The sequence below is a fragment of the Budorcas taxicolor genome, chromosome 18 (assembly GCF_023091745.1).
Source record: "Budorcas taxicolor isolate Tak-1 chromosome 18, Takin1.1, whole genome shotgun sequence".
In the NCBI taxonomy this organism is placed as follows: domain Eukaryota; kingdom Metazoa; phylum Chordata; class Mammalia; order Artiodactyla; family Bovidae; genus Budorcas; species Budorcas taxicolor.
In genome coordinates, this window is record NC_068927.1 from 6,153,325 (window position 1) to 6,180,310 (window position 26,986).

A 26,986-nucleotide genomic window follows, 5' to 3' on the forward strand; every position below is an offset into this window, starting at 1 on the left:
CTGAACTATTTGGCCAATTCTGGATATAAGGTCTCCCAGAAAGAGGCCTAGACATGTCAGCAACAAGTCACCTATCCAGGCTTTTTCCTTTCCTAAGGACAGTGGGATCTTTTGCCCAATAGACAACAGGCAGTTCAGACTTAAGAACACCCAAGACCCACAGGCACCTGAGGGTCTTCCTGAGAATGGCAGGGTTCTGTCACATTTGGATCCCAAACTATGGGCTCAGAGGAAAACTCTTCTAGGAGGCTTTAAAGGGACATGATCTTGAGTCCCTTACTTAGACTAATGAGTACCAGACAGCCTTTGAAACAATAAAAACAAAGTTAGCCTCAGCCTAACCTTTCAAATTATATGTCCAGGAGAGACAAGGCCTGAGTCTGGAGGGGTGTTAATTCAAGCTCTGGGGAATGACCCCCTGCCTACTTTTCAAAACAACTAGTATAGACTGTTAAGGGGTGGCTCCCTTTCCTTCCAGCTGTAGCAGCTACATATGACAGGCTTCAGGAAGCTGAGAAGTTTAGCCTGGGGCAATCCACCACTGTGTATGTCCCTCCTCAAATCTTTTCTTTACTGGAAAAAAGAGGGAGCTATTGGCTGACTTCTGAGAGAATTCAGGAGTATTCTCTTAGAGAATCCTAACTTAAGACTTCAGGTCACTTCAGCCTGAAATGCTGCCATTGTTCGCACCCCTCAATGCACAACTGCCTACACGTCATTGAGCTAGTGTACTGTAGCAGATGGAACTTAAGGGACCAACCCTCCACTGAGCCTCATGTGGGACTGATCACCGATGGAAGCAGCTTCATGGACCAGAAATCATTGCTCTGACAAGATCCCTACTAAGCACTGAAGACGAGGGACTTTCACTATGCATTCTCCCTGGTGCACACTCACGGGCAATCTGGAAAGAATAGGGGCTCCTCAGTCAAACCGTCAAGACAGAAAGCATGCTTCTGAAATCCTGTCACTATTGGAAACGGTCCATAAGCCCTCCCAAGTGGCCATAAGGCCACCAAAAGGGTGAAACTCATACAACAGAGGGCGAATGGTTAGCTGCCCAAGCTGGAAAAAAGCCAGCAAAGAAGGTGATGATCAAGCCTTGCTGGAGTGAAGGAGGAATCAGGAGCCTGCCAAAGGCACGCCCACAAGCGCCCCGGTTAGGCCTGGGCTCCTAACCTGCATAGTCTCGCCCACAGAGACCCATCCTCGGAAGTGAGGTCAGCTCTGCCTTTCGCGCGTTTGGGCAGGGCCTGGTCAGCCTACACATTGCCTTTGCAAACTCACCCCTCTGCGCCATGAGCTTCCCTTTTTCCAGAGGCCGCCAAGCTCTTAGGCTGCCTGAATCCCCAGACACCCACAAAAACTTCCTGCCTCTGAGAGGCCCGCCTCTCGCCTTAGCAACCGAATTCTTAAGTTGGCCAGCCTGCGCACGGTACTCCGATTGCGGGCGGCCCTTGTCCGTCAAGCATTTTCCCTCTGTCCAGTGTCCACTCCGCCTTCCTGCCCCTGCCTTTCCTGGAGGATAACGGAGGATGAGGTTTCCTCCATTCTGGCGAGTCCCACCTATTAAGACTTAAGCTGCGAGCTTCGGAGAGGACTAGGCCCCAGCCTTCCATTGGGCCCGGAGAAATGTCAGTCAGTGGATGGGCGGGTCCAACAGCGACCTGACGCAAGGTTTCTGTGGCGACACTACTCAGACGGAATGGGGCGGGACGACCTCAGGGGACCGGCTTCGCTGTATTGGGCCAGAGGCGAGGCAGTCCGCCCTCCGTACTCCGGATTGGCTGAGCGAGAGCCGCGCCCCCCTCACGCCGGCGGCTTTCGCACGAGAAGTGGGCCCATTTCGCCCCAGTTGTAGCCACACGTGCTCTCGCGGAGAGAGTGAGTGCAGACCGGGCCGGCCAGATCCGTCGTAGACCCGGGAGCAGCGCGGGCCACTTCAACGGTGAGGGAACACGAGTGGGCGGGGGGAAGGAGGGGTCTGGCGCCCGGAGGGCGACTAAAGCTCCGCAACCGGAAGTACCTTCAGAGAGGCGTCGCACCCGGAAGTGTGGCAGGACGGCAGCCACACCCGGAAGTGTGGTGCTTCCGGGGCTACGGGAACTAATGGTACCTGGCCAATTGAGATGCAGAGTTAAAACAGGTGTTTGTATATCTTTATTTGCTGAGGCTTGGCAGAGCCTTCCTTTGCGGGAAGTGTTGGAGGTTGCAAGTATGTGGTCGTGTTTTTGAATGTTTCATCCTGTTGAAACGCCAGGAGAGAACGAGCCCCAGGAGTGTGTGCAAGGAGGCCGGGCTGAGTAAAAGCTTTTAAGAAGTTTCTTTTGCTGCGGGTCGCCCTCCATCCCACCCCCCCACAGGGATGTGCAGATGGAGGCCGGAGGAGACACTACTGCCCCAGTCGCTGGGGATGCGGAGGACTTGGAGGAGATGCGGTTCCCCAGTGAGGAGGCTGAAGACGGTGGAGGGGTTCACAAGGACTTACCCGATCCTGGAGATGCAAGCTTGGAGAAAGCAGGTATACATTCCCTTCACTAGGGTCTTGGAAGGAATTCCTAAGGGGTGTTATTCTTGGGGAAGTTTCTTGGGGGCCCAGAGAGGAGTCTTTGGGACTCAGGGAAGTAGTTTAAACCATGCTTTGGATCAGTGGGAAGTCATTGGGGACTCGAGTTGTAGTTTAAATCATTGAGGAATAAAAAGGAAATCAGCGAGTGTCAATGGATGTTCACTGGGGAGGTGGTGTGAATATAGGCCCTTGAAGAATCAGAAAGGGATCAGTTGAGGTTAGAGAGGGACCCAGGTTGTTTAGGCTATTTAGATCAATGATGACCAAAAGAAAGTTAAAATGGTCAGTGAAAGCCACTCAGTCCTGTCGGACACTTTGCGACCCCATGGACTATGCAGTCCATGGCATTCTCCAGGCCAGAATGCTGGAGTGGGTATCCTTTCCCTTCTCCAGGGGATCTTCCCAACCCAGGGATCAAACCCAGATCTCCCACATTGCAGGCAGATTCTTTACCAGCTGAGCCACAAGGGAAGCAAGCCCTAATATGGTCAAGGGGGACTATTTAGAAGTTAGTGTCTTTGGGGGCTTTAAATCACTGAAGTGGGAAAGGAGATCTGTGGAGGCCAGTGGACACTCAGTATTTACATCTTTGAGGAGTTGATGGCAGTTATTGGAGGGAATCTTTAAGGAGCCAGATCTTAGTGGATTTAATGGTGATCATTGTTGGAGAGACAGTGGACATCAGTGAGACAATTAGAGAGTCAGAGGACCAGTAGGAAGATCTTTGAAGACCCCAGCATATATATAGTGGTATAAAGTGGAGGATTAGCAGAAATCATTGGGAAATGAGTGCTCATTGACCACTTTGGAATTAGTGGATGTTGATGGAGTCGTTGGAAAGGATCATTGAACATTACTGAAAATCAGTAACGGGTTGTCTTTGAGAACTTGGGAAGTATTGGGAGGAGGTAACTGGGGACTGTCAATGAGAGAGTGAGGGAATATGAGGTCATTGGGATTTTATGGGGAAAGTATTGATACATAGTTGCCAGTGGATAATACTGGTTGTCAATGGGGATCAGTGGACATTGACTAAAATAAATGGGAGGGTAGTCAGTAGAGGGCAATGAATTGGTGGATTTCACTGTTGAATGTTAATAATGGCCATGGGGAAGGGCAATAGAGGTCATTAAAAAAGGCGATGGCACCCCACTCCAGTACTCTTGCCTGGAAAATCATGGACAGAGAAGCCTGGTGGGCTGCAGTCCATGGGGTCGCTAAGAGTTGGATACAACTGAGCAACTTCACTTTCACTTTTCACTTTCATGCACTGGAGAAGGAAATGGCAACCCATTCCAGTGCTCTTGCCTGGAGAATCCCAGGGATGGGGGAGCCTGGTGGGCTTCCGTCTATGGGGTCACACAGAGTCGGACACGACTGAAGTGACTTAGCAGCAGCATGGTGGTTATTGTAGGGAGGGGGTGGATATCAGTGAGGAGAGTCATATCAATGAGAATAAAGGTCGGGGAATCAGTAGGGGTCATTGGAAGCCTTGGATGTTAATGGGGTCAATGGTGGTCATTATTGGGAATGCAGTGGACATGGAGTAGATTAAATTGTGGGTTGGGGCAGTCACTGAAGATCATTGAAGATCTAGGTATTAGTTATGTTAATGTGGGGTCACTGAAATGTTACCGAGCAGCGGTGGGAACGAATAGGAAGTTGGGCGAGTCCTAAAGATCTGGATGTTAGTGGATCATCATGGCAGTCTTTAGGAGAATTAGCGGTCTTCCCCAAGAATATAAATGGGTCACCAGGAGAGTCAATAGTGTCGTTAGGATCAGTGGACATCAGTGAGGATAAATAAGGGGTTAGGGTAATGAGGGGTGCATAACTGCTGACACAGATGATAGTAGATATAATGGTGGCCCTTAAGTAATGAGCAGATATCAGGAGAGTACATGAGGGGTCAGAGTAAATGGGGGTTCACTGAAGATGAAGATATCAATGATCATTCACAGGTGTTGGGGTGCTTTGCAAACTTGGGAATGGCAGTTATTGAAAGGGGAATAATTATTTGGTAGGGAAATAGAGGGTTCAGTAATGAAAGTTAGATGGGCTTATTGGAGTTTTTGTGGGGGAGGTCATTGAAACCTAAGTGTTAGTAGACATCACTGAGGGGCAGAGGAGACACCTGGAGGTGTGTGTCAGTGGCAGGGATCACTGCAGGGCTGGTAGGGATTTGGTGGTTCTGTGGACACCTGGGGTTGGTGGGGGTCCACAGGCAGATGACTTACTGGGGGGCTCCCTTTCAGGATCCAAGGCCAAGGACCAGTCACCTAGCCTGCTGCTCCAGTCAGAGGCTCCATCATGCACCTATGGGCTCTGGAGCCCCGCGGCCTCCGAGGGCAGTCCTCTGGGCGGCCCTGAGATTGGCTCGGGGGGCCCGGGCGGGGACCCGAGTGACGAGGACTGGCGCAGCAAGCGGAAGCACGTGTTTGTGCTGAGTGAGGCCGGCAAGCCCATCTACTCGCGGTACGGCAGCGTGGAAGCCCTGTCGACCACCATGGGCGTGATGACAGCGCTGGTGTCCTTCGTGCAGAGTGCAGGAGACGCTATTCGCGCCATCTATGCTGGTGAGCAGAGGGGCAGGGGGCAGGATCGGCGACAGTGACTGGGGCCTTGGCTGGCTGGCAGGAGGGCCGGCTGGCTGGCTGGCTGCCTAGGGCACTATGGAGCTAGTTAGGAGTGAGTCAGTGTGTGTGGAAGCTGGCCAGGCGTCTGTCCAGGGGGTCTACCTGTCCGTTTACCCTGCTGAGTTTCGATTGATCAACTCACTGGGATATAACTGGCTGGATACTTCCTTGTTGCCTGAGAGCCTGAGCGTGGGAGCTGTGTGAGTTGGGTGTTTTTCTCGCTCTGTTAGTTTTCCTTTCTCCATCTTCCCCACTGCATGCTGTATGCCTGATTCTTGACCATCCCATCATATCTCTGCAAATGTCCCAGCTCCCCTAGTTTGTCCTTACCCTAGTCCTGGTGTCCCCTGAGTGACAGAGTGGGCTTGGACCAATTGTGTGTGCCTTGTCGGGGGTGGGGGGGTGGGGGCTGTGGAAGAGCCCCATGTGACCCCCTCATGCCACCACTGACCCATCTCCCTCCGACCGTCCCTTCCCTCCCCTCCCCCAGAGGACCACAAGCTGGTGTTCCTACAGCAGGGCCCGCTGCTGCTGGTGGCCGTGTCAAGGACTCCTCAGTCAGCCGCCCAGCTGCGTGGGGAGCTGCTGGCCGTGCACGCCCAGATCGTGAGCACCCTGACGCGCGCCAGCGTGGCTCGTATCTTTGCGCGCAAGCAGAACTATGATCTCCGCCGCCTGCTGGCCGGCTCGGAGCGCACCCTGGACCGACTTCTGGACAGTGTGGAGCGGGACCCGGGGGCCCTCCTGCTGGGCGCCGTGCGCTGTGTGCCTCTGGCTCGCCCACTGCGGGATGCGCTGGGCGCGCTGCTCCGACGCTGCACAGCGCCCGGCCTGGCCCTCTCGGTGCTGGCGGTGGGCGGTCGCCTGGTGACAGCCGCCCAGGAGCGGACGGTGCTGGCCGAGTGCCGGCTGGACCCTGCCGACCTGCAGTTGCTGCTGGACTGGGTAGGGGCACCGGCCTTTGCGGCAGGCGAGGCCTGGGCACCCGTGTGTCTCCCCCGCTTCAATCCTGATGGTTTCTTCTACGCCTACGTGGCCCGCCTGGACGCCATGCCCGTCTGCCTGCTGCTGCTGGGCACCGACCCCGAGGCCTTCCATGACATGGCCACCTGCCGGCGCCTGGTCGACGAGGGCATGCACTCGCTCGGAGCCATGCGTGCCCTCAGGGAAGCTGCCAGCTTCTCAAATGCTGCATCGGCCAGTGCCTCAGCCTACAGGGTGCAGGCTGTGGGCGCTCCTGGCCTCCGGCACTTCCTCTATAAGCCGCTGGACATCCCTGACCATCACCGCCAGCTGCCCCAGTTTACCAGGTGGGCTCTGCCCCCGTGGGCATTTGGCTGGGTGGGGAAGCTTATCTAACTGGAAGGTTCAGCCGCTCAACAGACAAGACTCTGGAGAGAGAGCCGGCCGTGCTCTCCAGAGATGCAGTAGAATGGGTCTCTGCCTGATGCGGGAGTCAGCCTCCAGCCTCAAGAAGTCCCCTGTCCTGATGGAGAGGAACACCCCAAGACTCCAGGAGTCCCCATGTTTGATAGGGAGGTTAGGCCCTAAGAAGCCTCCAGTCTAATGGGGGAGGAGGCTCAGCTCCCTTACTTTAATTGAACTCCCTAGACAGAGGGGAGATGGGCCAACCAAGAGAGCTCTGGACTGACCCTATCCCCTACCCTCCTCCGTCAACGCAGCCCTGAGCTGGAGGCCCCCTACAGCAGAGAGGAGGAGCGACAGCGCCTGTCTGACCTGTACCACCGCCTGCACGCCCGGCTGCACAGCACCTCCCGGCCGCTGCGCCTCATCTACCACGTGGCTGAGAAGGAGACCCTTCTGGCCTGGGTGAGTTGAGCAGGGCTCTGAAGGAGTCGATTCCCACGCTGCAAGCCTCTTTACCTCCGCTATATCCCCTCCAGCCACAGCAGCCTCCTTTAAGCACACTACACCTTTGCCTGGGCTGTGGTTTTGTATCCGTCCCTGTCCCTGTCACTCCACATGTCTTTGTTTTTAAATATTTATTTGGCTGTGCTGGGTCTTTGTTGTGGCATGCAGAATTTTTTTTTAAGTTGTGGCCTGTGGGATCTAGTTCCCTGACCCGGCACCCAATCTGGGTCCCCAGCATGGGGAACTCAGAGTCTTAGCAGCTGGACCACCAGGGAAGTTTCCATGTGTCTTTGAAACCCATCAGTCTCAGTGTCTGAAACCTCTTAGACTCATTGTTCTGTTGACCATTCCCTCATTAATGTCTTCCCCTCTCAAGAGGTCCCATTAACTACAGTCACTTTGCCTGTCAATTTCACATCAGCCCCACCCTCTGGCCGTGGGTACCGGCTGAACTTTGATTCTGTCTGTCCCCTGCACTTGAGCACTGCAGGCTTGGTTCCATGCTGTGCCTTCCACTTGGGGTAGCCTTCCCTGTGGTCTCTTCAGGACTGCTGTCCACGCTTCTGGTAAAGGTCAGCTGTTCAGGGGGTTTGGTCAACGTGACTCCATTGGAGATGGCTCTTCCCTTAGATTCTGACATTTAGTGCTCATTTTTTAACTCATCTATTGCATGTCTATTATGTATCAGGCATTATTCTGAGAATTTTATTAAAAATTTTTTTGTTGTTTTCATTTTCAAGCAACTTTAAACTCACAAAGAAGTTGCAAAAAATTATGTGAAGTAGGTCTTTGACTTAGTTTCTCCAGATGTTCATATAACCAGGGGAACTCATCAAAATCAGGGAATTAACATCAATGCAATCACATCTTATCCACAGGCTTCATTCAGACTTCACCAGTCGTCCCACTCATGTCCTTTCACTGGCCCATGATCCAGTCCAGGAGCACATATTCAGATTGATTGTGTCCTCCTAGTCTTGTTTATTCTGGAACATTCCCTAGGTCTTTTTTGTCTTTCACAACCTGGGAATTTTTAGGAAGTACCAGCCAGTTAGTTTGTAGAATGCCCCTCAACTTGTTTTTTTCTAATAATATTTTGTCAGGTCACGCATCTTGAGCAAGCCTCTTGCAGAAGTGTCAGATGTCTTTCTCTGTGTTGTATCAGGAGGACCATGACATCACTGTGTCCCAATGTTGACATGACTCCTGTTCACTTCGTTAAGGTGATATCTGCCAGGTTTCCCACTTTATAGTTAGTCTTTTTGCCGTTTGTAATTAGTCAGTATCTTGTGGTGATTAGGTCAGTGTTTTCTTTTTCACCATATTTTCATCCACTAATTTTAATATCCATTAATGATTTTTGCCTGTGACAGCTGTTTCTCTGCATTTACCATATGGTGATTTTTCTCATTTCATCCTAATGTCTATGTTTATTGGTTGAGATTCTGCTGTATGAAAGAGCTTTCCTTGCTCTTGTTTATTTGTTGAATTTTAAACTTCATATCATGGATTTTTTTTAAATTCAATGAGCTAAAATCTTTTCCTGTCTTTTATTTTTGTGCTCAAACTCTTGCTTAGTCAGCAGAAGCCATGGATTTAGCCAGACTGGCCCCTGTATCTTTTTATTTTTTTCTTTAAATAAAATTTTTGACTGCTCTGTGTAGGCATGTGGGATCTTAGTTCCCTGACAGGGATCAAACCTGTCTCCCCTGTGGTGGAGTATGAACCACTGGACCACCAGGAAGTCCTCCCCCTATGCCTTTTTGACACATCTGTATCACTGCTTAAGTTCTTCTTAACTTTCTGGCAAAAGATAGTCCAAGCTTATTTTGTAATTTCTCTGTGCCTGTCCTAAAATCCACCATCTGTCCAGTGAGTCCTTGAACCTTTTAGTAGAGGATGGTATTTCAACACCAGAATCTGGTAGTCCCAGGATTTTAGATCAGGCGGTCAGGAAATGACATCTAAGTGGAAGGGGAGGTCACAGGGCATGTGGGTGTCTCGAGGAACAGTACACCTGGCAGAGGAAAAGGACTGTGCAGGTGCCATGAGGTGAGGCTGAGCCTGGCTGTGTCTGAGGAACAGCAGGCAGAGGCTAGAGTGGCTGGCACAGGAGGAATGAGGGGGAGAACAAAGGCGGTGTGGAAAGGTGCTGGTGACCGGATTGGGTTAAGCCTCTCAGGTTGGTATGAAGATTAAGTTGAACTAATCCTCACATCACACCCAGGCTACAGATGATAAAAATGTAAGTGTGTGGAACTTAGAACAGGACTTTGTATACAACAATTACTCATTAAATGTTAAGCACTCTTGTCATTATTTCCAGTCCACAGATGAGTGAACTGAGGTCCAGAGAGTGTATATGCACACACACATAGTACCCAGTTGAAATCACTGGTTCTGGCTGATCCCCTGGCCCACTCATGATACAGAAGCATCAGCTTACCTGCTTTAGCACAGTGGCCAGGTTGGACAGAAGACAGGTACGGGGCTAGGGTAGGATGGACAGCGCTGAGCTTGGCCAGCTCGGGACCAACTGACCATGTCTCCTCTCAAACCCGCAGGTGACCTCCAAATTTGAGCTGTATACCTGCCTCAGCCCCCTGGTGACCAAGGCAGGTGCCATCCTCGCAGTGACCAAACTCCTGCGTTGGGTGAAGAAAGAGGAGGATCGGCTCTTCATTCGTTACCCACCCAAGTACTCCACACCCCCAGCAGCCCCAGCGGCTTCTACGGACCAAGCTTCCCACAATGGCTTGTTTGCTGGCCCTTGAGAGGCAGACCTTCCAGACTGGGCAGTGTTGAGAACCACCACCTTGGGCTTTTACCTTCTGTCTTCACCCTGGAAATGGCGCAGGGTTGGGGGGTTGGTGGTGGTAGTATGTCTGTGTGTGTCCAGTCGCTCAGTCAAGTCCAATTCTTTTGCAACCCCTCAGACTGTAGCCTGCAAGGCTCCTCTGTCCATGTAGTTTCCCAGGCAAGAATACTGGGGTGGGTTGCCATGTCCTGTGGCTGGTCCCAGTCTCCCTGGGCAGTGCAGCAGGATCTGGGGAGCTGCTCACCAAAGACACATGGGTGGCAGGGTGATTGCACACAGGTGAGCAGGCTGCCTACCCAGTCCCCTCATGCCCCTCCACCTCTGGGAAAATCCTTAAGACTCCCTCTTCCCCTCCCTCTGCCTTCACTTTCTCCACTTGGATGGTGTTCCAGCCTCTGTCAGGGACCGTCTCCACGCTCGCTCCTGCGACAGGGGCCTGGCTTCTCCCTGGGATCTCAGCCCAGAGTGTCTAGGGCTGGCCAAGGTCTCCCTTGGTGGCCCACGGCAGTTTTGGAATTGGAAATGTAGGACCAAGTCTGTGCCCTGAAACGGCCTGAGGATATTTTTAAACAAAAGAGAACTGCACATAAAAGGCCTAAAACTGATATCCACAAGGACATTTCCTTTGCCCTTCATGTGCTTCATCTTTACCCAGTATAAAATGCCCCCATCAGTGCTGGCTGCTGCTAATATTAATAAGAAGGTGACCTCCAGCGTCCACCTGCCTATGTAACCCAGGGCAAAGTACCCGACTTCACACAGTGACTGAAATCCAAAATTTTTACACAGATCCACTTAGCTTCCATGGCCCATTCTGTTCATTCGTGACCGCTCATAGGCTGTTAAATGAGGATTTGTGAAAGGGGACTGCACCACTTGTGCACCACCACACAGCACCTGCACAGTTGTCCGACTCACAAACCGCACGACCCAAGCAAAGATGAGACAGAGAGCGAGGCCTGCCTGTAATTTCTACGTGTGTGTGCAACACTCAACACCCCAACAACCAAGACCCTAGTCCTGCCTCAGGTTTCGCTAAGCTGGAGCTTGGAGGCTCGTGCTGCACGTGTACGTGCTAACTGTCGCTCAGAGATCTCTGGGTGGTCCACTTCGGTGAGCTGATCGCCCATCGCTCTTCACCCTGGTCAACTGATGCGCAGAGACGCACCGGACACGTGCACGCTGTACCGCCTTTCTGCCGTCGCGTGTTTTTGTTTAACCAATCACCAAAGCGCACGCGTATCAGCTGCGTGCTGGAAAATGGCGGGGAAGCTGGAGCCTCGGGAAGTGAAGTCGCCGGAAGTCGTGGAGGATGGTGAACGTAGTGAAGGCAAGGGGCCTCTGGCATCCAGGGTCGAAGGGAGGGAACCTTCGTCCCCTTGCCCTAGTGCAGTGGGTAGTCACTCGGTCGTATCCGAGTCTGCAACCCCATGGACTGTAGCCCTCCAGACTCCTTCGTTCAGGGGATTTCTTGGCAAGAATTCTGGAGTGGGTTGTCTTTAAGGGATCTTCCCAACCCAGGGAAGAAACGGATCTGCATTGCAGGTGAATGCTTTGCCGTCTGAGCCACCAGGGAAGCCCTTTGTCTCCTTACAATAATGAAATACTGGTACCAGTACTAAAAAAAAAAAAAAAATTATACACTGCTGTCCAACAAAGCGGAGATAAAAACATGTATAATTCTCAGCATCTAGATTAACTTGTCAATTTTTTTGGTTATACGTGAGTTAAATAGAATACCTCAGTATTCATCTTTTCAAACAATAAAGGGGTGGATCTCACAAAACCCACTCAACTGCTGCCACATCTAAGAAAACTTAACAGTAATTCCAATACCGTCATTTCACACCCTCCCAGCACATGCCACACTTTGCATGGACTCTTAAATATTAATCGTGGATGGCCACTCTCAAGAGAGCTTCTTTTCTCCCGGCATTTTGTTAATACTGACGCCCCCTACCCCAGTGAGAGGAAAGACAGAATTGTTCTAGAGGGAGCTGGAAATTGCAGTCTAGGCAAAAGAGGAAAATTGTCGAAGACAATGATCCCCCGCTATGCCACTAGCACTTTTTTTTTCAACTATAAAAATTTTCAAAATGTACTTAAGCACAGAAAATAAAATGAATGCCCATGTACTGGTCACTGTGTATTAACAGTTGTCAACTCCTTTCATCTATTTCTGACCTGCCTACACACTCTTTAGACCACCTTACTGATAATAAACACATTGGATTACATTTTTCCAAACATCTGTGCAGATGACAACAATGATTATGATTATGTACTTGGATATTGTCTGCCTTAGGTTGTGAGCTTCTTGAGAACAGACATTCATTACCATTTCCCCAGCACCTAAAACAGTGCCTACTTGGCAAAAGTAGGTGCTCAGTAATTTTATTTTTTATTGTATGAATAATGAAATAACACAGAGTTCTCTTAGATTATGGCTTCATGTTGAGTGCAAGCTTTCAACAAGAAGATGCCAATAAATTGCCCTTATTAAGCACTTAATATAGCTGCCACTGTGGGGGGAAAAAACTCTAGTATTATTACATTTTTTTTAAGAAAGGAAGTTATGATTAACTTCACCAGCAATGGAGCAAATTGAAAAGCATATCAAGTTGCCCTTTCTAAACCATCCAAATTGGCTTTAGAACAGGAAGAATATCTGCTATTGATTACTCTGGCAGAACAGGACTTCTTTTGCCTTGATGGTAGAAGTGGCCAGCAAAGGCTTTGCTGGAGGCAGTTTGTCAGAATAGGCATAGCATCTAAAACGCTATTTCTTATCTTTGGTCGCGGTGCTTGAAAATCATAGAATACACAGATGTATGGACCAGGCAGGGTCACTGGAATGTTGATGGGAGCAAAACACAGAAACAATCATGGAAATGGCTAACTTTAAGTATATTCACGCTTTACGGCATGCCTATGTGGTGGACATTATTTTTTTTAAGAGGCAGGAAGAAATAAATTCCAATTTAACTCATTACAGTTAATTTTAAAAGGAGAAGATTATAGGAATTCCCTGACAGTCCAGTGAATTAGGACTCAGCACTTTAACTGTTGTGGCCATGGTTCAATCCTTAGTTGGGAAACTAAGATCCTGCAAGCCTTGCAGCACGGCCAAAAAAAAAAGGGGGGGGGGGGGGGCGGCGAACACCGTGATTCGTTAACACAGAGTAAGCTTCATAGGGATCATGTTCTTATGAGGGAAAGCAAGTTAGAATTAAGAAAGAGAGGCAGTTCAGTTATACAGTTATAGCTCTATGTGTGTTACATAGAAAAATGTCTGAAGGTTAAAGGCCCAACTGGTGGCTCTGAACAAGGGACTTGAATTTTGGAGGTTGTGCAGAAGTGAAAGCATGTTTTTAAATTTTAAAGGAAAACGCCAGTAGTAATGAATAACTTTAAAATATAAGAGGGGAAACTGTTGAATGGCATCTGGGGATTGTACATTAATATTGGTCAAGTTATTAACACCTCTATTTTGATGGTTATACTGGTAGAGTTCCCTTAGAAATATGTACTGGAATATTAAGAAATAGTGGGTTATGATATCTGCAATTTGTGTGCAGAAATGCTCTCAAATGTGGAATCTGATGCAGGGGCAAATAGCACTGTGGCCTGTTTCTACAGTTTTCATGTACATCTGAAATTATTTCAAAATAAAATGTTTCAAAGGGGCTCATACTCCATAGGCTGTTTTGTTTTGTCACACTGATTTTTTTAAATTTTTGTCAAGATGTTACTTGAACTATTTAAAAGATTTACCGATCACTCATGATCTTACTTGGAGAAGGCAATGTCACCCCACTCCAGTACTCTTGCCTGGAAAATCCCATGGATGGAGGAGCCTGGTAGGCTGCGGTCCATGGGGTCGCTAAGAGTCGGACACGACTGAGCGACTTCACTTTCACTTTTCACTTTCATGCACTGGAGAAGGAAATGGCAACCCACTCCAGTATTCTTGCCTAGAGAATCCCAGGGATGGGGGAGCCTGGTAGGGGGTCACACAGAGTCGGACACGACTGAAGCAACTTAGCAACAGCAGCAGCATGATCTTACTGTGTGACTAGGACTTGAAATGCAGTGGAGAGGAACAACGGAGCTTTCACAGAAATGGTTGAACAAGCCAGCTGTAATAGACATATGGGGACAATCAGGGGAAACCAGATGTGTTGTGGGTATTTGGTGATATAAATGATCCAATGATTAGTGATGATTGTTAATCTTGGTGAGACTCTTAAACTGCAGTCATCTAAGAAAATGTCTTCTAGTAGTTGAGACTGTTTTTTTGAGATTCTTAATGAATTTCATCTAGGGATGAAATGTCATGAAGTCTGGGACCTACTTGAAAATATTTCAGCACACACACAAAATAGCTGAAGCAAATATCGGTGGATATTAATGATTGTTAGATCTGGGCAGTGAGTAAACTAGAGTTCATCACGGTATCCTATCTAATTTCATGCGCATTTGAAAATCCTCATAATATTAAAAACAAAACAAGTAATCACAAACACTTCCCTTTATTATTAAAGTAGATTTAATTTTTTTAATTCCAAATACTAAGAGTATTTGAAGAACTTAAAAGTATCCAGAGGAGACATACCAACCAGTGATACCAGAGAAAGACAATAAGATTGAGAGCTAAGAAGAGAAGGGAGTTGCATTTTACTTTACATATTTCTGTAGTGCTTGAATGTTTTTAGAATGTTACTTGGGTAAGTGAAAATTAAAGCAATACATGCAATACATCTTACCGAGTTCTGAGTGTCTTCCTCGAGCTTGGGGTGACTTGGATAAAGGACTGTTGGTGAGAGGAGACTTTTACTTTCTACTCCTTGTTCTTCTACAGTTGTTTATGAAGTAATTTAAAAATTCAAATGCAAAATTAAATGAATGCATACTAATATAAGGGGAAAAGATGTAAAGAAAGTGAACATAATAACAAATATTTCAGCAAAATTTAATAAGCTCGAGTTAAGAGCCCCTGATTTACAGCAGGAGTTTTAATGGCTGCAAAGAATTTTAGCCTATGAAGGTGCCATAATCAACTAAGGTATCTTTAAGTTGCTTCTGTATTTTAAGATTATGGACAATGAAACAGTCTTGCCCACCATCCTTAATTATTTCCTAAAATAGATGCCTTGAGGTGGAATTTCTGATCCAGAGGAGTTGAGTAAGTTTTTGTATTTACTACCAGAAAGTTTGAAATGAAATAATGTTTTGGCCTATATGATTGGCAAAAGGTTGAAAAAATATTTGAAGGATAAGAGTATGAGGAAGGAGTCTTCCATGGGCCTCTAAGGGGAGGGCAACTTCAAAATACCAAATTTAGTAACATACATGCCCCTTGATCCATCCAGTAGTCTTCTAGGAATTCATTCAGTAACATTCTGATGCATGCATAAAGAAGAATGTACCAGGATCTTATATTAGATTGAATTGTGTCCCCTTAAAATTCATGTCCACTCGAACCTCAATATGTGACCTTATTTGGAAACAGAGTTTTTGAGACTGTATTAAGTGTCGTGTAGAATAAGGTTGTACCCTAATCTAATAACTGGTGTCATATAAGAAGAGGGAAATTTGAACATACAAAGATAGAATTTAAGGTGAAAGACACAAAAGAAAGACCCACGTAGAGGTAGAGGTATTGTTATGGCTTCTCAAGAAAACTAATGCAGACAGTCACTGTGGCATTATTTGTAACAGCAAAAGCAGCAACCTAAATGTCCATCAATAGACAACTTTAAAAGATCATTAGTGTATATATTATCGAATAGAAAAATGCAGGGACTTCTCTGGCAGTCTACTGGCTAAGTCTGCACGTTCCCAAGGCGGGGGGCCCAGGTTCAGTCGATCCCTAATCAGGGAACTAGACCCACGTGCCGCAGCTAAGAGTTAACATGCTGCAGCTAAAGATCCTGCATGCCACAACTTGAAAAGCAGATGCCACATGCCGTAACTAGAGATCGCAAATGCTGCAGTGAAGATTGAAGATCCTGCGTGCCACAAGACCCGTGCAGTCAAACCAATGAATATTTTTCAAATAAAAAGGAAAAATATGAACTGTGAAATGCCATTTGGGACATGACACCATCTTTATCAGAAAATGCTTGCATGTGGTTTGCCTGTATGTGATGTGAATGATCACTGAGTACACACAAATAGCCTGTCGCACAGGTGGCCCTGCAGAGGGTAACTGAGGAACTTAGGTCTTGAGGGAGGGACTTTGCATTGTATACCAAGGTGGGTAAGCATTTCTTCCTTTACTCTTTGGCTGTCATGTGTGTTTTATGAGCTTCTTTTCATCTTCTCTGCTTAATTTTTCTTAGAGAGCAAGCAGTGAGTCACTAGGAGTTGCCCTTTTCTCACTGATTTCACAAGAGTTTAAGATGTTGGTATTTTTACCGGTTTTGTTGTTGTTATAAGTAACACAGGCTCACTTTTAAAAGTACCTAGAAATATATGTGGCAAAATTACGTTTGAATCAAGACCTAAATAAAGTCTGTTCATTAGAGTTGACTGCTATATGTCTCATCTCTTAATCTATAGTTTCGTCTTCCCCTCTTTTCCTTCTTTGTAGTTTATTTGTTGAAGAAACCTCGTTGTCCTATGTGTGGAATTTCCCAGCATCTGGATGATGCTGACTTCATCCCCATTGTGTCATTTAACATGTTTTCCTATTCCTCATATTTCCTCTGAATTGGTATTTAGAAATGGAAATCTGATAGTATTCCTTTTTCTTTTTTTCTTGGTCGGGGTTGGGGGATGGGGAGCAGAGTCCTTCACAGGTGGTGTTGTGTTCTTTCATCAGGAGGCTCACAATATCCAGGGGTCTTTTGTGGATGTTAGCAGCCATTGCTAAACCATGTCCTAAACCCGTCGCTTCTTTCAGAATTTGCAAGTAGTGGCCTATGATTATTGGAAAGAAATCCATATGAAATCATTCTGTCCCATCGCTTTGCCTGCAACTTCATACTGATTGAGAACAGCAGTAACAAAACTGCCTCACTTCTCTCACCCCTGAATTTTGCTAAGGGTGGTGTCCTGCAACCTCTCGGGGAGAGCTGACCAGTAGAGGTTCTGAGTCACCCACCACACTCCCTCAGCCTCAGGGACAAAAGACAGGGGTCCTGTAGGGACCCTGCCCTGGCTGGGGGGCTGCCCCTCGGCCGACCCTTGGTTCAGCCCAGGGTGTTCTCAGAACCTGCGGAGACTTTCTTCCTCCCTGCCCAGGCAAGTGTGGGCCTTTCCTCAGTCCCCTCTCACTCTCACTGCACGCTGTAATTCTGGTTTTCATTCCACAGGTCAGACCGAGTCTTCAGAAAAGACCGAAGACTTGCTGGAAATGGTGAAAAAATTGCAGAAAGGTCATGTGTCTCCTTGTGTCTGAGGCTTAGCTTGAAGAGGTTTTAAGACAGGAAGATGTGGTTCAATCCCCGACCCCTCAACTCACAACCTTGGGAAATTATCCCATTGCACTTTCTCCCTCTTATACCATTTAGTTCTTTCAACCAAAAGCACAGCTTCGAAATTCAAGACATATAAGCTACTCCCCAACACACAAATGCATGTGTGCATACACACACACACACACACACACACACACCAGCCATCCATTTCCTGGACCCATAGGCCAGCAGCAAATATTTTTAAATTTTCTGGTATTTTTCTGGAGATTTAAAAAAAATCCATTTTGGGTGTATATTCTTTGTCCTTTTTTATATACAAATGGCAGATGGCAACACAAACAGCTTTGCACCTGGCTTTGCTTGTTGATGGGAGATTGGGAGCCAGCCTGCATCCAGTATCTACGTCAGGGCTGGGGCAAAGTACTGGCTGGGTTTGAGGTTGGATCTTCCTCTCCCCTAGTCCATCAGCAGCTTAAAATACTACAATCCACTGGTCTGTTCCAAATAAATGAAAACCTTCCCTTCCCTGACTCTGTGGCTACAGCACTGGAGCTGCTGCCTAGGCTAAAATTAGGTAGAGGAATAGGGGGATTGAAAATGTAGAGTGACCCTAACCATCCTCCGTAAAACAAAGACCTCAGGGAGTCACGTCCTAATCAGCACCTCGGAGAGCACTCAGTCTCCAAGAATTCACAAGAGCTGGGGTTGGTGGCCTCCTAAAAATCCAGAAACTGACCTTCAGGATGTCTCGGGGTGGTAGTGACACCCAGCAAAGGTTGGGCAGATTTCCCCCCCCAATTCTGCGCTTTCAATCTTGAAGCCAGAGAGGACGAGAAGGGCTTCCGCATTCAGAGTACTGAAATTTGGACTGTGCGAAGTTAGAGATGACTCCCTAAAGAGGCAGTGATCTCCCTGTCATTGGAGAATTTGATAGCTGTCAAAATGCAAGTGGTATCTTCCTCATATTTGAACACCAGAGTCCAGATACGCAGAAGCGACAACCCACCCTTCCAGGCTTTCCATACGGTGGGGGTTTTCAGGAGGTGTCCACTGTCTCCCACCTCATTCAGAATTAAATGCACAAGCCTCTGCCACGGCCCAGAAGACCCTGGGCCATCTGCCACCCCCACGTCTCCACCCTGCCTCCTGCTACTCCGCTAGTTCACTAGACTCACGCCAGCCCTCCCAGGCCCCTTAGCCGAATGTTTTAGGCATATGTCTCAGTCACTGCAGGGGCTTTGCATTCATGGTCCTTTTGCAGCATCCACTGCCACCAGCATTGACATCACAAATCTTTGCTCAGTGTCCATCTTTCCCACCCAGAATGCGGGCCCTGCAAGAGTTTCTCTTGCATGCTCCATAAATGCTGATCGACAGCAGCAGAGACACAGTGCCAACACCCACCCTGCTCCTTCTGCCCAGGACAGCCAGGCACCTGCCGTCTCTGGCTCAGTCTTCTATTTCCTTCTGCAGAGGGAAGCCTGGAGCCACAGATTGAAGACCTGATTAACCGGATTCATGAGCTTCAGCAAGGTAAACTCCGGGATCTAAGAAGGCCCACTGGCCAAGAGGGGCATGGGCTGGGGAAGCCCCCGCTGCATCACCTGTAAGATCCAGGCCCCTCTGGACTGTCTGAAGGTGGGTTTACAGCATCCCAGTCTGCAGGATACAGCAAGGCTGGAGGCCACCTCACCCTGTGTCTTCGTCCTTTCTCTGGCCCAGCGAAGGAGAAATCCAGCGAGGAACTGGGAGAAGCCCAAGCTCTTTGGGAGGCCCTGCGTCGGGACCTGGACTCCTGTAAGTGGGACCAGCAGAAGGGCGCAGAGAGCTCGTGGCCAGTGCTGACCTCAGGGTCTCTGTGCAGGCTGTTCCCTCCACCTTTGATGCTTTCGTCCTACATAACCCACATCACCTCGCGCTGTTTTGAGTCACCTTTCAGCTGAAATTTCACCCCAACAGGTCTACCTTGGCGGCCCCTTCTAAACACCAAATACCACCTCATCTCGCACGCACCCCCCAGTTTGATTTATTTCTTCATAGCTTTTATTCCTGCTTGTCATGGTGTACTTTTGCATTTCTCATCCTCTCCCCATTCTACTGTGCACGTGCTACACAAGGGAGTCCTGGAGTCCTTCACCCCTTCTTACAGGGCATGTGGGCTCCCAGGGGGAAAAAGCTGGATCAAGATGGTCCCTAGCAGGAGATGGGTGCAGGGCCCGCAAGAAGACACTGCCCTCCCCTGAGGTTGTTTTATCTTGTGTGACCTGGGGCCTTCCCTTTGCATGAAGTTGCAGTCTGGGAATAGGATGAGGCCCCTGGAGACTCAAAGTGTCCCTTTGTTTTCCAGTGAATGGAGAGAAAGTGCACCTAGAGGAGGTTTTGAGCAGAAAGCAAGGTATTTACCAGCCCTTTCATCCTCATTATTCTACCCGGCCCCCCTACAAAAGCCTGAAGTTCCCAGGCAGCCAGAGGAATCCCCCTGAGATCAGAGGCGAGGTGCTTCCCTCTCTGCTCAGATCTGCCCCTCAGCTGCCACCTGACTTGGAGTAAACACTGAAGTCCCCTCAGTGCCCTGGCCAGTGTGCTGTGAGGCCCCTTCTGCCCCATCTGACTCCTCAGAGCCCCCTGGTCCCTCTCCCTGCAGAGGCACTGCGGACCCTCCAGCTGTACTGCCAAAGGAAGGCGGAGGAGGCACAGAGGTAAGAGGTCCTGCCTGGTTCTTCCCCGCCTCATTTCCCGGCCTGAAGGAGGAGGGGGCAAGAGCTAGGGGAAAGAAATCTTGGACACACACTCATTTCCCCTTTGTATAAAATCGAGTGGCTAGATGAGAGCCTCTCCTGCTTATCTTTGATAAGTGGTAGTGTTCAGCTGAACTCATTTAATCATTCATTGCTATTTCTTTATCAAGTGGATACTAAATTCCATCCACTGGTATTATTTTAGGTCTTCCCCTATGGTTTATCCAGCTCTCCTGCCATCCAAAACATTTGTTTATCTGTCTGCTCATGTATGCCCCCAGCCACCCATTTACACACCCATCCATCTACCGACCCATCCAACCACTCTCCCATACATCCAACCAACTATCCAACTCTCCAGCCAGCCAGCCAGCCATTAATCTTTCCAGCCTTCCATCTAATCATCTTTCATCCAGCCAGCCATTCTTTCTTTTCTCCACCTTTCCAGTCATCCATGTAGCCATTCATTTCTTTACCCAGCCAGCCAGCCAGCCAGCCATCTGTCAGTCTTTCCTGTACTTCTCCATCCATCCATTATCCTTCCACTCATCATTTCTCTAACCAGACATCATCTCTCCAGCCTATCACTCACCTATTCAATTCACTGTCCAGCCACCTATCCATCTGTCTTTCCATCCTTTGAACCTTTGCTTAACACATTCTTGTGACCAGAGGTCTCACACCCTGGGGCATCAAGATTTTAATAACGTGGGAAAACCTGATGACAGATAGTTAAAGTGTATATATGCTTAATCACACCACACCTACCACTGTCCGAGGAGCAGATAGTGTTCAGTTATCAACCAGTCCTCACAATGACAGTCCCACCATTTTACATGTGAGGAAACAGATCCACAGAGGTTGAATAACTTATATAAGATTATAGTGGAATAGCAGATCCAGGCTTCAACCCTGGGCTTTAGAATGTATGAAACTAAACCAATGTACCCTTCACAGGGATTTCTTGGAAAGGCACGGTTTGATGGGAGACAGAATGGACAGGGTAAGAGTGTCAAGAAAGGCTTATAAGGTTCACACTTGATTTTTAAAAAGGAGAATGATAAAGATTCTGAACAGACTCCCAGCCCCACTCCGGCTAGAAGGCTTAATGGCTCATTCAGAGACTATAACTGAGGGTTTTCTTTCCTTTCCCAGGAACTACATGTTGGCAGAGCACACAGAGCAGATTTCTATCCAAAACTCTCAGATCACAGAGACTCAAGGACAGAGGAAGCTGGGGTAACCCTGGGGTGACCCTGGGTCTAGGGCTTGGAGTGGCCTGGTGTGGGGGATGGGAGTGGGGCTTGCCTGAGGGAGAGCTTGTTGGAAGGCAAGCTTGTTGCAAGGCGAGCTGTTGGATGCAAGGCCTGGACGATAAAACCCATGAAGGGGCTCCTAGCAGAGGGAGCCCTAGGCACAGATCTGAAGCCCCAGACTGGGCCAGGCTGGGTGTCAGTCCTACCCTGTGCTTGCTTATTCCTGGATGCCTGCCCCTAGGTCGCCCATGGAAGAACAGCTGGAGGATTTGATAGGCCCACACAAGGACCTCTGGGAATTCCACGTGAGCCATTATCATTGCCTCTGTTGAAGCCCCTCCTCCCCTGGCTCCAGCATGTCTGCTGATGGGCCCAGGGTCCTCCTACTGCTCAGGCCCAACGCCAAGGGGTGGTCCTTGACTCCTTTCTTCCTGTCACCCGCTCAGCTCAGTCCACCCAGCCACCTCTCACCAACCCCCACTGCCACACTCAGCCTCCGGCACCCAGACTGTTGCCCTGGCCTTTGCTAACCTCGCTCCCCTCCTGCTTGCCTAGAGTACTCATCCTGCAGTAGTGAGTGGGAACTCTGACCCAGACATGGCCAGGCCATCCCTTCATTCAGCCAGTGTCTCTGGATGTGTCCAGCAGCACTCCAGAGGGGCCAAGTCTTTGCTGTTCCCAAGCTGGTTAGAGACACAGGGTGGGCATGCCCAGAGTCTAAAACAAGAAAATAAGTCAATGGATCCTGTAATGCCAGTGGGGAAGTCCTCTGTGAGCAGGTGTCATCTGAACACAGACACGGATTAATAAGCAAGGAAGCCACGCAGTTGTCAGAGTGCAAATGTCCCTGGGAGGGAACCGTGCCTGGTGTATTTAAGGAAGAGCAAACCATGGGGCTGGGGGATGAAATAGTGGGAAGAGGTGAGGTTTAAGAGGAACACGGGGACCTGGGGAGTGACTGAGGGGGAAAGTGTCTCTCCCCGAGCCCCCCAGGCCCCAGAAGCTGCACACCGAATGAATGGGTAGCTGAATGAAGGCATGAACCCACTAATTCAGATAAGGACTTTCCAAGACACGCGGAGGAGGAGAGGACCAGGAGAGCTGCAGGGACAGGGCTCCTCTCTCTCCTAGCAGATGCTGAAGCGGCGACTGGCCTGGGAGATCCGTGCCCTGCAGAGCAGCAAGGAGCAGCTGCTCATCGAAGGTGGGACTTGGGCCCGGGGCGGGGGCGGGGCCGGGGCGGCCTGCGGGAGCCCCGGCGCCGCCCACGACGCCCCGGCCGCCCCCAGAGAGGCAGGCGCTGGCTCGGCTGGAGGACGTGGAGCGGCGGCTGCTTGCGCAGCCCGAGGCCCCCGCCGCCCGGGCGGTGATCGGCGGGTGAGAGGGCCGGGGAGGTGGGGAGGGACCGAGGCCTGTCCCAAGCGCTGGCTCCCTGGAGGGCGGGGCTCCCCCCGCGCCCGGACCTCCCGGCGGGCCCCGGGGATCCTCAGCGCTCCTTCCCCGCAGGCTGAAGGCGGAGCCGGAGAAACTCCGGGGGGAGGCCCCCGCCCAGACCCAGAGCACTCCAGAGGACCGGGCCGGCGCTGGAGAGGTAGAGAGCCGGCAGGCGCGCCGAGACAGAGCGGGCGGCCAGGGCCCGGGGTCCCTGCGGGAGGCGCGCGTGCGGGCGCGGGGCGTCCTCGGCGGGTGGGGACCGGGCCCGCCGCAGCAGGCCTGACGCCCGCCCCGCGCACCCCAGCAGGCCGGCCCCCCGCTCCCCCTCCCAGCAGGCCTGACGCCCGCCCCGCGCACCCCAGCAGGCCGGCCCCCCACTCCCCCTCCCAGCAGGCCTGACGCCCGCCCCCCAACCCCAGCAGGCCGGCCCCCCAGCTCCCCCTCCCAGCAGGCCTGACGCCCGCCCCGCGCACCCCAGCAGGCCGGCCCCCAGCTCCCCCTCCCAGCAGGCCTGACGCCCGCCCCCCAACCCCAGCAGGCCGGCCCCCCACTCCCCCTCCCAGCAGGCCTGACGCCCGCCCCGCGCACCCCAGCAGGCCGGCCCCCCACTCCCCCTCCCAGCAGGCCTGACGCCCGCCCCGCGCACCCCAGCAGGCCGGCCCCCCACTCCCCCTCCCAGCAGGCCTGACGCCCGCCCCGCGCACCCCAGCAGGCCGGCCCCCCACTCCCCCTCCCAGCAGGCCTGACGCCCGCCCCGCGCACCCCAGCAGGCCGGCCCCCCACTCCCCCTCCCAGCAGGCCTGACGCCCGCCCCCCCAACCCCAGCAGGCCGGCCCCCCACTCCCCCTCCCAGCAGGCCTGACGCCCGCCCCGCGCACCCCAGCAGGCCGGCCCCCCACTCCCCCTCCCAGCAGGCCTGACGCCCGCCCCGCGCACCCCAGCAGGCCGGCCCCCAGCTCCCCAGTGAGGGCGACCTGGCGCCGCCGATGCAGCTGGTCCCGACGACCGCCGCAGGCCGGTAGGACCCACCCGGCCCCACCTTCCTTCAAGCTCGCCCGGAAATAAAGGCCACGTTTGCGGACCGTGCTCCTCCTCTGCGGGCTGAGTCTGTGCTCTGGGGTCTTTAAGGGTCGGGGTCGTGCCCCGCTCCTCTCTTCGCCCGAGGGGGTGGGGCGGCCAGGCAGCCTGTGCGGGGCCTCGGCCGGGCTCCGCCCACCAGCCCCTTGGCGGGCTCGGGATGTCTCAGGGTCTGCGTGAGTGTCAAGGCCACTCCATTTCCTTGGCCTCATCTCGGATTCCTGAATTTTATCAGTAAGGGCTAAGATGTGTGCTCAGTCATGTCCGACTGCAGCCCAGGAGCTGTAGCCCTCCAGGCTCCTCTGTCCATGAATTTCTCCCAAGAATACTGAAGTGGGTTGCCCTTTCCTTTGCCAGGGGATCGTCCCCAACCAGGGATCCAGGGAGTCTTTTCCGTCTCCCGCTTTGGCAGTCTGATTCTTTACCACTAGGCCACGTGGGGAAGCCTCAAGGGCTAAAGGGGACGTGGCAAGAACTCACTGCAGGTCCTGTCAGTCTGCTGGGGTTCAGAGCAAAATCCCAGCCTGCAGAGCCCCTGCATTCCCCCACAGCTTCCTCCCAAGCCTCACCTCTCACATCCTCATGTGCGCTTCTAGCCGCACAGATGATTTTCCCGCCTTCTCCCAGCACTTCGTCATCTCAGGGCCTCTGCCCTGCTGTGTCCTCATCTGGGTTGCCATTTCCCCAGTCTTCCCAGACCACAGAGCCCGTTAAGGATATCTGCTGCTCAGGAGGCTGGCCTGGGGGCCCCACTTGCTACTTACCAAGCACTGTGGGTTTAATAAGCATTTGCTGAACATCTGCTTGTGCCCCAGGCTCTGCTGGAGGCCCTGCTGAGTTTAAATAGCAGGTGGGGGAAGATCTCAGTGAGGAAGTGAGCCAGATGAGGGAGGGTGCCCTGGGCAGCAGGGTTGGGTGGGCACAGGCTGAGTGTGTGGAGGGAGTGGGGGAGGGTAGCTGAGTTGGCTCTGTTTGAGGAGCATCTGGAGGAGGCCAGTGTGGTGACGCAGAGGGAGGTGAAGAGGGATGGGAGATAATGTCAGAGAATCCCTGGCGGGCCAGTTCAGATGGCTCTCGTCTCTCTAGACTATTCTGAGCACGAGACCTGGCGCACAGCAACTGTCGGTAAATGTTGGCCATCACTTATGATGATGATGAGTCATTATATCCCAGCCCACCTATGTCACACAAATGGGGACAGCCCAGAGAGTCCGCTGACATCCCTTTCCTCCTAAGATTCGAATCCTGGCTCCCCTGGTCACTGAGTGACCTCAGGCAAAGTGTTTAATGTCTGCAAAACTCAGTTAAACACCAAAACTCTGCAAAACACCAAGTGCACAGAACTTATTATAAACCTGGTCAACTTCTCCTTCCAAAATCTCCCCTGAACCCTTAGCTAAGTGAAATTGCCCCTCATGTGAATACAGTGCAATACACAAGGAGATGGTTGGCACGTGGGACTTCCTCTCTCAGACTGAACTCTGAAAGTGGAGACTAACTCGACCCAATTGGAGGAAACTCACATCTCAAAAGGCACAGAGAAAAATGCAAGTTCCACCACAAACGGCTTTTGTTTGCTAAGTTCAGAGGTTTTACAAATATCTGCAAGGTTTTTGAGATGAATAGGGTATGTTTGCTGCTGCTAAGTCGCTTTAGTCGAGTCCGACTCCGCGACCCGGTAGGTGGCAGCCCACCAGGCTCCTCTGTCCCTGGGATTCTCCAGGCAAGAACACTGGAGTGGGTTGCCATTTCCTTCTCCAATGCATGCATTCATGCTAAGTTGTTTCAGTCATGTCCGCCTCTGTGCGACCCCATGGACAGCAGCCCACCAAGCTCCTCTGTCCATGGGATTCTCTAGGCAAGGATACTGGAGTGGGTTGCCATTTCCTTCTCCCAGGGAATGTTTGGGACTTGGTAAAAAAGAATAGGTGGGCTTTGAATTGTTTCTGGAGCCACATGTCTGATGTTGTGAAGATTTGTAAGAAAAGTACAGTTTTTAATTCCTCAAAGGATTGGGCACACATGAATGATATGGAAGCTGCCCTACTCACCCAACTACATTATCCTCAGTTTGCTTGTTTATATCAGGGAGAAGATTTTCAACTAAGATGGAAGTCAGAAGATTCCCTTGTCCTAGGTTTAGAGCTATGTGTCTTGGGAATGTTTTAGTAACCCTTCCACGAAGGCTTCAGAAGGTTTTTCCCTGCTGTGGGTACATAGTTTCATTTTAGCTTAAAGGAGAAAGCCTTGGGGAAAAAAAACTCACGTCAGGCTCTGAATATCAGCTTCCAACTTGGTCAACATCTGACCATTCTTTAAAAAGAATTCCCTTAAATACCTTGTCAGGTTTTAGCCGAGACAAAGAGCAAATATTCTTGGCAGTATTGCACAGTTGCTTGGATGTGTAGGGCTGGAAAAATTTCTACCCTCTTCCCTTCTAGGTTATTTGGCTGGCCTAATAATTAAATTGATGTGAGAGAGTAATAGGAAAAATGAATTTATGGAGCCCCATAAAGATATGAAGGCTTAAAAGACATCCAGGTGACAACATCCTATGTAACACCAGAGCTAAGGAGAGGGGTAGGGTCTGATGATACAAAGGGGAGGAAGGTAATTCACAGGAAAGCAGAGGAGATGCTGCAGAAACAAAGATTGCCTGGTCAGCACATACATTTCTTAGGTAAAACTGAAACCACACACCTCAGATGGAACTCAGACCCAGCCAAAACTCAGATTATGTCTTGAACCCACAGGCTAGGACTTAAACCCACTGTCTTTCAATTGGAATCCCACACCGGTCTTAAGACAAGCTCGAGTTCTTCATGTCTCATCACAGAAAGAATTCAGTGAGAGGCAAAGTGATAGAAGATAAGAAATGAATTTATTTAGAGAGATACACATTGCACAGACAGAATGTAGTCTATCTCAAAGGTCGAGAGTAGCCCCGAAATACTGGGTGGTTAGTTTCTGTGGCCTGGGTAATTTCTTAGGCTAATAAGTGGGAGGATTATTCCAACAATTTGGGGGAAGGGATGGGGATTTCCAGGAATTGGGCCACCACTCTGGCTTTTTATGATCAGCCTCTGAATGGTCATGTGACCTGTGGCTGTATCATTCAGCATATGCTAATATTTACAATGAACACATGCTGCTGCTGCTGCT

At 50.5% G+C, this 26,986-nt stretch overlaps 2 protein-coding genes across 2 annotated transcripts; both read left to right on the plus strand.

Moving 5' to 3' along the window:
* The first annotated feature begins 2,128 nt into the window (after positions 1-2,128).
* On the plus strand, positions 2,129-11,999 carry MON1B (MON1 homolog B, secretory trafficking associated). Its single transcript, XM_052656036.1, has 5 exons — positions 2,129-2,521; positions 4,825-5,145; positions 5,696-6,515; positions 6,888-7,035; positions 9,642-11,999. Exons 1-5 carry the CDS (start codon positions 2,374-2,376, stop codon positions 9,849-9,851), a joined length of 1,647 nt encoding a protein of 548 aa, XP_052511996.1. The 5' UTR covers positions 2,129-2,373; the 3' UTR covers positions 9,852-11,999.
* Positions 11,156-23,829, plus strand: SYCE1L (synaptonemal complex central element protein 1 like). The gene is made up of 9 exons (XM_052656159.1): positions 11,156-11,216; positions 18,793-18,852; positions 19,042-19,146; positions 19,964-20,018; positions 21,555-21,618; positions 22,448-22,517; positions 22,567-22,690; positions 22,820-22,904; positions 23,689-23,829. The coding sequence occupies exons 1-9, from the start codon at positions 11,156-11,158 to the stop codon at positions 23,767-23,769; spliced, it is 705 nt and encodes a 234-aa protein (XP_052512119.1). The 3' UTR covers positions 23,770-23,829.
* The last annotated feature ends 3,157 nt before the right edge of the window (positions 23,830-26,986 follow it).